Source organism: Thalia democratica, chromosome 4 (assembly GCF_965202585.1).
Source record: "Thalia democratica chromosome 4, ktThaDemo2.hap1.1, whole genome shotgun sequence".
Lineage (NCBI taxonomy): Eukaryota > Metazoa > Chordata > Thaliacea > Salpida > Salpidae > Thalia > Thalia democratica.
This window is the reverse complement of record NC_139168.1, coordinates 51,201,666-51,213,604: the sequence shown is the minus strand read 5'-3', so window position 1 is coordinate 51,213,604 and position 11,939 is coordinate 51,201,666. Positions and strand designations below refer to the sequence as shown.

Sequence of the window (11,939 nt, the reverse complement as noted above, 5' to 3'; positions counted from 1 at the left end):
TTATATATTTTACAATAAAAACAATTTTGTTGTTCTAAAAAAAGTATTTCAATATAAGATCCTAAGTCTTAGTTTAAACATGTAATTTTAATATATCATAAAACACTGTTTTAGCAGCGTTTTACACAACATAATGATATTTTTAAATTTACTTTTTAAAACTAACATACTGTTTTTAGTAATCAAGAAAAACTGATAGCATGAAATATATGTCATTTTAAAGTTTTAATATATTATTGTTCGTTGAAAAACAATTTTCATATTACTACTAAAAAAAGACTCGTAAAAAGTAGTTATCGATATTTCAACTTTCGTGAATATGAAAATAAAATGAGATTTGTTTAATTTTTTATAAGTTATATAACTAGCTAAAGTTTATATTTTTGAAGATTAACTATATAAAAAAAAATTAAAACTTAATAAATGTTTTCGATAAAATTATACTAAAAAAAATTAGACAAATAACTGTTTTCTACAAAATATTCATAAAATGTTTTTGGCTTTAAGCATAGTTTTAATAATAGTAAAAGTACAGTTTATCAGTTTTAACTACAAAAAAAAATGCTTTCGTTTTAAAATTTTAGAGCTCAAGGTGCATAAATAGAATATTTAGAGAATTAGAAGTGCAACATTTTCAAAGAACAATTCAAAAATTACTACTTTGTAATGTGTGTTTCGACACTGGAATCTTGAGGGGTAATAATCGACGATGATGTGGCAGCAGTTGAATGGTTTATAAAACTCATATTTTGTTGATTTACGTGAAAGTCATTTGATGCTAAATGACCATATTGTTCAACAATAGTAAACGAAGATGGTATATTTTGGTAGTGTTGCGAATGATATTCTGCTTCACTTTGGTAAACATTGCTACCAACAATTGGCCTTTCAACTCCTGTATTATTTCTCACCAACCGCTTATGATCAGCAGATGAAACATTTATTGCTGTATAACTGCTTGCCCTGTTGTTGTGCATAACATCTTGATTACCTAAAAGAAAAGGCACAAAAATTAACTTATTATTTTTTATAAACACCCATAATACTGAAATAAAAAACTTTTATATATTACTTTAAACAACTGTTATACTGTTTTTGTCAAAAACTATACAGTTTTTCCTTCTAAAACTTTTAGTTTATTATCAATTAATTTTTTATCTCAAAACTTATAAAACGTATTTTAAGCCTAAAAAAGTCTTAATATAAGATAACTTTTCTTACTTTAACTTCAATTTAAACACCATTTTAAAGAGATAAACATTGCAAATTTATAGTTTGTTAGACGCCGTTTCGACTTTTTATCAGTCATTTTCAATAAAAAACTGTTAAAAATAACTAAAAATTAGTGTTGAACAACTAAATATACAAGAAAAAATAAATAATAAGATGTATATAAGCAGTTATACAAAAAACTATAAACTACAGAAAAGTTACAGGTTGCATAATTATTTATACATTTAATAAAAAAGATATATATAACTAGTCAAAAATTCTTAGTGTGTGGGTAATACCCGGTTTAGTTAATTGCTTGTTTAAAATTGAGTTACAATATTTAAATATTTTTATTTAAAATAGCGTTATAAAAGGTTCTTTTGCATAAGATATTCGTAATTAAAATTTATGTGTGTTTTAAATAGATAACTATAAGGACATTAAAATACAATTCTCTTTGAACAAAAAGTTAAAAGATTAAAAAGCAAAAAAGAAACCAACAGTAAATTTTAAAATAAGTACTTAGCGACACGTCTTTAGTATATTAATAATTCAGTATCAGGGTAGCAATTTAAACGTTTAAAAATCTTTGAAAGACATGATTTTGTTAATTCTTTGAAGAATACCCGTAACTAGTAAAAAAGACATAAAAAAATCTAATAAAATTGCTTTGTATAAAACTTAACCTTAAAGTTCTAAGTCTAAATTTTTAGTAAAAACTAAAAATGTTCTTTTTTGATTTTTTTTCATACTTTAAACATTTTTCCAATGCTTAAAATGTATTAGTTGAAAAAGTAAAAGTTGTTTAAGTAGTAAAAAATAATAATTGAGAATATAAAACTAATAACATTTTGTTTACTTCGAAATTTTTCAAGTTACTCAAAAGTTTTTTTAGATTTAATTATTTTAATTAAATGAAGTTACTTAGTTAAATAAAGGGCAAATATCAAAATTTTTAGTTTGTGGATTTTTTATTTATTATGATGGACAAAAAAGGTTTTTCTAAAGAGTTTTATTATAACTTGATACTTATTTTGTTTATTATAAAAGAAAGTTTGATATATTTGTATAAAAATTAAAGAACGAACCAACTACATAAACAAGAAACGATTACTTATTTGTTAAAGGTTTTTCAAACAAAAAAATGAATACATACTTTACTATGCAATTTCTGTTTGAACAAATTTAACTTCTACTAAACCCGCAAGATTTAACCTACTAACCGCATTAGAATATTATAAACTTGAAATAATTAATTTTTTAAGTAAAATTAGAAATTATCTGAAGTAAAAATTAAACAACTTTTAAACTTTATTTCTAGTTGTTTAATTTAGCTTAAACTTTAGATACAGGACAACATCAGGTTTTTATAATGTTTAAAGCGCCTTCATTTTGTTTTTAAAATTCTTAAGGTACTAGTGTGTAAAAATGTTTTTTTAATGACGATTGTTATTAATACAATTGTATATAAGACTGTTAGATTTTGTTTTGATATTTTATAAGTTTGGAATCTTACTTAAAAATAAACTTTTTATAAAGTACAAACGTTTGAGAAATCTTTACGTTATTTTTACACAATTAAACATGAAAATAAATTAGTGGAAAACAAAGTTTCTTGATTACAGAATTTAAAGCATTGGAAAAAATAATTCTAATTAGAACACTTTTGTTACTTTAAACTGAATGTAGTTAATTGTTAAAACAACTTTTTTAGCACAGTTTCTAATGATGTAAATAACTTTTAATGATTAGCTACAATTTTTTTATTTAAATAGCTAGTATTTCTTTTTTAATCGTTTATATTTATTAATCTAAAAAAGTTTAAAGTAACAAAAACTAAAAATTTAGAATATTTTTCAAATCATTTTATCTGTCATGATGAAAGTTATAAACTTTAAATATATTTACTTATAATAAACATAGAACTTTTTTTTTTTAAGTTTACCTTCTGTTATTTAAGAATGTACTACCCCATACTTAAGCGTATACAAAAAATATACATTTACTAGTTTTTATGCTGTCACTATTTTAGGTTTTAGGTTTAACTTTAATTTATTTACTGCTAGTATATACCAACAATAGTGTATAGCAGTACTAAGATAAATCTTTTAAGAACGCAAGGCTAAGCAGTTTATTTGGTGTCACAACAAAATCAAAATTATTGTGATATAAATTTTGAATTATTTTGTTGTTACTTTAGTTCTTACTAAGTTTAATTAGATGTATAAACAGTAAGGATTTTGTTTTGTGATTATAGATAAAATTTCTTCAAATATGTTCAGTTTACAATTTGTTTAAATTTAATCATAAGCTTCATAGGTTTATAAAAACAATATTTTGTTTAATTTTATAATAAACTAGCATTAATTGTACTACAAAATAGTATATTAGAGCTTTATTCTAAGCATTTTTGACATAAACAACTTTAAGTATAAAAGTCTTAAATTATAATTTATAACCAAAATATAACTGTCTGAATAATTTTTAAGTAGCAAGTATTTAGTACGACGTGTATGTTCTAGTTTTTACACGATAAACAGTTGTAATACGTGCCACTTAAGTGCTAAAGCTTAATTATTAAGAAATAAACTGTGTCACTGTATCTGCTGCTGTTTTTTTTTAAATCAAATCTACCAGCAGTGTCATCTTTAGGAATTGTTTACATTAGTCATGGGCTTTGAAATGATCTCATAAGCTTGACTTAAGAAGTAATTCTGAGTTAAGTTCTAAGTAAAAAAGTTGCTTAAAAACACATTCCTGAAACTTTTGTTTAGATTTAAACATATTCGTCCTACAGGTATTTTACTGGTATAAAGCACTTAATTAATAATGTTTTTTTTCTGTTAAATTTACTTACTTTAATTTTACTTTATCGTTCCTATTACTAAAGTGAAAATAACTGTAAATTCTTATAAACTTTTTTTTACACATTTTTACTATTACAGAAGTATACAATCGTAGAGTACACCAAAGCAAATTGAAAATATTTTATAAGCGTTTTTTAAAAGTTATTTACTCACCTTCGTTTGTATACATGCCAACCATTTGCTGATCGGCCAGGCTTTCGTTGCTAGCTACACTGCTACTTCTTCCTAACCAACTTCTTTCAGTAGCAGAAAGCCTTTGATGGTCAAAACTTGACAATGAAGGTGTTGAAAAAGAACTAATCCTTGTCATTTTTCTATCATGCTGCTGGTTTATATCATTTACACAAACCGTGCTTGCCTCTCTATTTTGTTGATTTCTTAATTCTATTGTTTGTAAGGTTTGATTTTTTTCAATAGGGCTTGGTTGGTAGCTGTTTACAGAGTAACTGGGTATTGACGTCTGTAAGCTTTCACAACTTCTTAATACACCTGCAGGCTTAGAATTATCAATGTTAGTAGTTAAATCTATGCTGTCATCTCTATTACAATTACGAGTTAAACTAGCCATTGGCGCTACAGGAGTTGAGATATTATTATGGCAATTATAGTTAAATGAGTTATTTCCGATTATGTTATGGTTTATACTATTAGTATTTGCTGGCAAGTTTGATGAATTTGTGATTGCAGAAACCTGATCAAAAGAGTTTGTTTGAACAGACCCTTCAGTACTAAACGAGTTAAAGTTTATACCACCATTTGCATGTAAACCAATAAAATTTGTATGGTTTATATGCATTGAAGAGCTGTAAGAGGATTGTTGGTGAGTATGTGATGCATGATTACCAAAGAAGGTAGTTGAATGATCAGGCTGGACGAAAGTTTCATTGTTGTGAGTTTGATAGTAAGGAGAGTGGTGTAGATAAGGGTTTGTACCATTAAACAAGTAATACGGTTTCAATGCTTGACATTTTCGTCTAAATCCACGAGGACGTCTTCTGTAGGAACCTTGCTCAAACATATAGTCAAAGCGTTGATCAATAGTCCAGTAATGTCCTTTTCCAGGACGACCAAGACCCTTTGGTAATTTTATAAAGCATTCATTTAATGATAAATTGTGACGAACAGAATTTTTCCAACCTTGGTAAGAGCCTCTAAAAAACTCAAAGTTTGATTGAAGATAGTTGTATATTTCGCTTAAAGTAAGCTTGCTAGAAGGAGAAGCTTTTATAGCCATAACAATCAAAGCAATGTAGGAATATGGCGGCTTTTCCGGTTTTTGTGATTGTTGACTACCTTCTTCTTTGATAACGTCACTTACGTGTTCAATATCTTTGTCTACTTTTTGTCCAGTTGCAAGGTTTTTGTTTGTTTGTCTATTGTTAACTCTGCTAATAGCCGACGAAGTAATGGGTGAGCCCTCGATTGAAACGGCACTGGTGTCATCTTTTTTGATACCAGATAATGACAGAGATGACGCATTTTTTTCATATTCTAATTGATCTATATACTGATTTTTGTGTTCGATTTTAGGTCTCATGTATATTTCCTTCCGACTTTCCATTGAAGAGTAAACCTGACAGTCAGATACTTTTGCATCAACTAACATATTACTTGGTTGAGAAATGTAATCAAGACTTTTATCTGCAGCAACTGAAGCAAGAGCTTCTAATGGGTGCTGCTGCAAATTTATACTTCCTAGTTCAGTGTTGTGATTATACATTGCTTTTTTAGAGTGTAAATCTTTATTATCAGGAGATAACTGACCAGCTATATCTTTACGGTCATGAATGTACGAACTACTTAACTGACTATGACTTAACTGAGGCGATCCTAACATGCTCGCAAATAAAGTGTTTTCTCTTTTAGGACTGTTTAAACTTAGTCTTTTGTTTTGATCTTCGGTGTTTTCAGTTTTTGTTTGTATATCTTCGAAATAACTCATATGATTTACCATTATATAGTCAACTGTTCATTTTTTCTCTGCGGTTCTTAGTGCGTAAAATAAGAAATAGCTATAACGATTAAATCTTTTAACTTTACCATGATCAGTACGTAGTAAGTACTAAAAATATTATATTATCGTAATTATAAGTTGTAGAACTACATATAGTATAATTAGAATTTATGCTTTAAAATAACACTATCATTTTTCTTAGTTTAGTTTTACATCTTGTTAAAATTCATGAAATTTAAAATACAACGTTTGTAAAGTTAAACAAATAAATGAGACCGTTAAAATTTTTTTACGTTAACTTATAGTTAGAAACTAAAAGCAAAACCACTTATACATACAAAACAACGTTTACTCACTTTTACTAATACTTACCAGTTTTACAAACTACTTAGGTTCATAGTTTGGAGTAACCAATTCTTAAATAAATTTTTAAATTAAAAAAAAAATTAGCTAGTTATAAGAAAATAGATTAAAGTTCTTTAAATTTGCTGAAAGTATAGCATTTTTGTCATAATCTACAAGGCGAATAAGTAGATCTAAAAAATTATCATAAAATTCAACAATCATTTAGTTTTTTACTTTCACTAATTTATTTTTATAGGCTTCAAAACGATAAATCGTATATAATTCCAGAAAAATGTTCAAAAAACTATATTTTAACATTTTAGTACACAGAAACTAAGCTTAAATAGTAAGTATCTGTTTAATTTTTTTTCTTATTAAATACTTAATAATGCTGACAATTACTAAAAATTACAATAAAAAAATTTTTTTTTTTCTATACGCATAATCTATATAAAAACTAGTTCCTTGTAACCTACTTTTATTGTTTATGTCTAAAACGTTTAAAATTACAACAATAAAAAGTTTCTTCAATTAAGTTGTCTAAAACAAAATCTTAAACTAAGAACGTTTAAAATCGAACTACAAAAATATGTATTGTTACAACTTATTCTAATATATAAAGTTACAGCTCATTCTAACAACTGAATTAAAACTTCAACGTCTCAAAATATTTTACAAATCTAAGCAAAAGTTTCAAAAGTTGCCTAAAAGTTTTACAACAACTTTATTAGTTTTTTCGACTATAATCAGTATATACTTAGTTAAATTATATACTAACAGTGGTATAAATAAAATACAAGTACACACGTACAAAGTTTGAACAGTTTACTGATGTATAATTTAAATCGGTTGTTGATAGCTTTTATTAAAAAATTGTTAAAATATTGATTACGTTTTTCGATAATTTTTTTATTTTTGAAAGCTTTTATTTTGTTTTTTATTTTAATAGAAGAAAAGTTTTCTTGTTTTATTTAAACATTTTCTTCTCAAACGCGCCATTTTAAAACTCATTTGTTAATCTACCGAACTTTTAAAAGATTTCGTATAAATTTATAAAAGTTTATACTCGAGTACATATTATCTAAGAAGTAGTTAGTAGTATGTTTTATACATTAAACTTATAAAGCAAAGGATATGTTTTAACTAAATTTATTTTTTTTTAATAATCTTTTTGAAATAATTTTATTAAAACTATTTTATTAGTTTTATGCTATACTTTAATCAATTCATACCAACTAAAAACCCAATTATTAACCTTTTTTAAACAATAACAACCCTAAACTTTTTGCTTAATACGAACGAAGAATATCTGAAGTTTTTTTGATGAACCTGCGCTTTTTTTCCATTTATGAGCTTTCTTTTCCTTTTAAAGTTTCCTTTCTTCTCTAAAAAGTTGTCTCTTCTACAAATTTGTGACCCTACACAGGTAGCATATACGCTTCCAACTACTGCATGCTTACTGACTGCTGTTTGCCTCCGGGCATCGTTCTCATTATTGCAAGCTTACCGTTTTAAAAATTACAATAGGTAATTATGTGATAATTTATTATTGCTTAATCAATGATTGTTGACATTTGACAAGATAAGAATTGACCGTAAATATAAGAAAATTTCGAAACCTAATACCAAAAAACTTTTTTTTTTTAATTATCCTGCAACATTAAAAAATATATAAAAATCGATAAATTTGAACTTAGGTTTTCTGATAAACGGAAGTTTTTAGTTTTTAGCGTGCACTATACTATTAGTTATACCTAAAAAATTTCTTTCTAATTGATTAAAAGTTCTTAAAACTTTAGTTATTACGCTATATATGTTATGTTCATGTTAGTCAAAACAAATATTTGACGTATAGAAATTAACATAGTATCTAATGATGAAGTTTATAACTTTATGCTGAATTGAAAAAAAAATGAACAAAAGCAAAGTTTTTTGTAAGTTTTTCAATAAAGACAAAAAGTTGCTTCTGAATAAAGTTGAAGTCTTTTGTAACTGCTGTTTCTATTATTTAATTTTTTGATATACATAGTGTTTTTTTTTCTTAAGAAAAACCTTTTATATTTAAAAGAATATAGTTAACTTTCTATTATAGATCTATAAACAAAAATCATTGCTAAGATAAGTTTGACTAACGAAATATACAAAATATTTTTACAAAAAAAAATTTTTAAGTTATTAAACAACATATTTAAAAAACTGTTTTTGTACTTGTTTAACTAATGTCGTTTCGCTGTCAGTTAAATGTGAAAAGTTTTAAGAATTGAAAAAAAAAATTATTTAGGATTTTTGCTTATCTGAATCTTTAAATATTAACGCCCAAAAACGTTATGTCACACAAAACAAAAAAAAAAACTTATTTTGTCATTTAAATAGTTTATAACGTTATATATTTGAATAAATGTACAATATAGTAACTAATTTAAAATATAACTAGATATTTAGACTGTATATACTATTTATTGTATACTAACAAAAATCACACGTATAGTAGTACTTTAAGCTTTATGATGATACGATAAGAAAAAATGCTGTAGTTTAGTCGTTAAACTTAAGTTTTGTAGTTTTAAGAAACATTTATAAACTGTTTTAAATAACAAGTAAATCCATTTTTGTAATACTAATTATTTAACATATTAATTGGAATTTATTACGATTAACCATTGTTACGTTTTAGTATTATGTAAGAATTTAGTCTACATGTAGTCTTGGTATGTCCTTTTTAATAAATAGATAAAACAAATTACGGTTAGAAAACTAAAAATAAAACAAAATTTCTAATTCTTTCAGTTTAATCAATCTGAAATTAAAAAAAAAAGTATATTTTGTAGCTATGTTAATATTTTATGTTAATTTGAATACTCTTTAAAGCATAATTTATTAAGACGATAAAGTAAAATGTTTGAAGAAACTTAACTGTTTTTTTAACTTAAAAATACCAAAATGACTTTGTTTAAGTTACATCAATCTAACTTTGTGATTAGAAGCTTAACAAAGTGAAAATACTTGAGAATTTTAAAGCTAAAACATTCGTATAAGATAAACAAGCTGTTCGCAAGTCGTTTTGTTTAATTTTTTTAAACAAAAATTTTTTTAACTATATTCTGGAGTTTGTAGTGTAATTTTTGTTTTTAATTTACAATAATTTTATAGCATAAAAAATATATAACAAGTTGTGTAATTTAAGACATTTAAAAAATTTGTTTTAAAAAAAATTATTGACTTATAATATGACAGACAAATGAATAATATTACTTTAATAATCAAAATTTGTTTTTTTAGGAAGTTTTATTCAGTTGTTGGTTTTTTATTCAAAAAAGTATGTTTTTTGTATATTAAAAATATTTTAAAGACAAACTTTTAATAAAAACTGCAAAATCTAACGTATTAAATTGATACCTGTTTTTTATAAAAGTTTTAACTATTAAATGTTTTTAAATCAGAAAGTAGAGTTAATTCATTATTTTATAGTGCTTACTTAAAAAATTGAAAAAAATTAAGACAAAAAACAAAATATGTTAACTAACACAAAATTTTGATATTTTTTTGTTAGCTTTTGTCATCCTAAGCTACACTATTTCATACGGTATTTTATTACAATTAGATAAAGTTTAAAAATCGTTTGAAAAATTTTAGCAGGTTAAGATCATTATAATATATTAAAACTTACTAAGACATTTAAAATCCCCTAAAGGTTAGAATTATTTTGTATAAAACTTTATTAATTTTACAATAAATTTCCTGTTCTCGTGTTATTTTTAATAAAGTGCATCAATAACTCTTAGATACTTATAAATTTGTCCAATACTACTTTAATTTTAACTAAAAAATTGAGTTACCTTATTGCAACAGAATCAAGCGACTGTAACTTTTCCTAAATTACGAGCTTATTTGAACATAAATTAGATGAATAGAATTAGTCCTGAAATTATAAAAAGAAAAACTTTTATTTTTCGAATTATTATTTGAGAATTATTGATCATAAATCGAAGATTATTATGAACTTAAAGCTTGAAACAAAAATAAAAATATCCATCTTTAACTGAAGTTAGGCTAATTGGCCTTAAAGTAGAAAGCACTCTGATTAAAGATAAAAACTATACTTTGGTTCTATAAAGCATCTACAAGCTATTAAAACACAAGAATAACACAAGTTTAATACACTATTTCCAATAAAAACGTATATTTAAAAATTAAAAAAAATAATTAAGCTACTAATTTAAAGTATGATATCTTTTGTTCAAAAGCTTTTTATTTCAACTTGTTTGAAAAAAAAAATCGAAAAAATTCTAGTCGACATTATTTTTTAAGATAAATATTTATATATTTAGAGTAATTATAATTAATATGAGCTACTGCTTAAAGCAATTTTTTATAAATAAAAATACTTTTTTACACTTCAAAACTTTTTGTAGTGCTTATAATTCAATCAAACACTTTGTTTCAGAAGCTAAATAATTACTACCTTTTTTTTCTTGTTTAGCTAAATTGTATGTTTTTGTAACACAATTAAATTGTTAAAAATAATTTAACGCCTTGCTTCTAAAAATTAGTAATTGTATGGATAAAGTAGCAGAGTACTTGTTAAATACTGTCAAGCTACTTTGCAGAATTGAAATATAACAAAAATGTATAACTAAACAAAAACTTAACTTAATTAGTTGTAAACACTAAAACGAATATGATATTTGTATAACAATAATTGAAAAAATAATTTTATTAATTAAGTCTTAGTATTCAACAAAATAAACAGTTGTTAATCTTAAAATTTGAAGATAATTTTTGTATTAATATATTTATTCTTAGCTTTTTGTTTTCACAGATTTACTATTAAAAAAAGTACATTTGTTCAACCTAAGTTAGTTGAAACAAAGTAACGACAAAAAAATTATTTTTTATTAATTAACAAAAAGATTTAAAAATACTTCTTTAGCTCTACAAATTTCTTTTACTACTTTTAAATTTTTAAGTCTTTAAGTTTTTAAGTAACTTATTTTAAAAGAAAAGTTTCCAATGTCTATTTTTGATCACGTAAAAAAAGACTGAGTTTTGAATACGTTTTTGTAGTAAACCAATGGCTTAAAATTATCTGCTTAATCAGCAACTAAAAGATTAATTATTCTTTTTATAAATTGTCTCTAGTTTTTATAAAAATAAAATTACCAAAAAAATTATCAATCATTTTCTTAAAGTTTTATCGTTTGCAAAATGAATTTGTTGTTAAAAGGTAATATTTAATTTAATGAATTTAAATTCTATGCAAATGATTACCTGACAGTTGTTATGGAATATTAAGTTTTACCAGCTCAATTTTAACGATATATTTAATTAACAGTATACTGAAAGTAACAACAGGTCTTTTTTTGGTTTTCTTTACTTAAAAATTGTTATTCAACTTTACATACTCACAAAACTTTTATTCGAAATTTTATACAAAATTTTGTACTTTTTAACGTGTTTAAACCTCAAAAAATCATAAAAATTTAAGATTTTTCGTTCAAAAATATTTTAAGTATTTTTAATATTTTAGATTAACCACTATAATTATTGTAGGTACAGTAGTT

The 11,939-nt window shown here is 24.1% G+C and overlaps 1 protein-coding gene across 1 annotated transcript; it reads right to left on the bottom strand.

Moving 5' to 3' along the window:
* Positions 1–316: 316 nt before the first annotated feature.
* On the bottom strand, positions 317–6,134 carry LOC145833947 (uncharacterized). Its single transcript, XM_082941224.1, has 2 exons — positions 4,233–6,134; positions 317–991 (listed from the first exon to the last, which is right to left on the bottom strand). Exons 1-2 carry the CDS (start codon positions 6,031–6,033, stop codon positions 657–659), a joined length of 2,136 nt encoding a protein of 711 aa, XP_082797350.1. The 5' UTR covers positions 6,034–6,134; the 3' UTR covers positions 317–656.
* Between the last annotated feature and the right edge of the window lie 5,805 nt (positions 6,135–11,939).

What these genes read in the sequence shown, in the direction of transcription:
- LOC145833947 (XM_082941224.1), bottom strand. Translation starts at nt 6,033, where the DNA reads ATGGTAAATCATATGAGTTATTTCGAAGATATACAAACAAAAACTGAA. An exon ending in TGGCATGTATACAAACGAAG is followed by an intron (nt 992 to 4,232) that starts GTGAGTAAATAA and finishes CTTTTCTTTTAG; the next exon opens with GTAATCAAGATGTTATGCAC.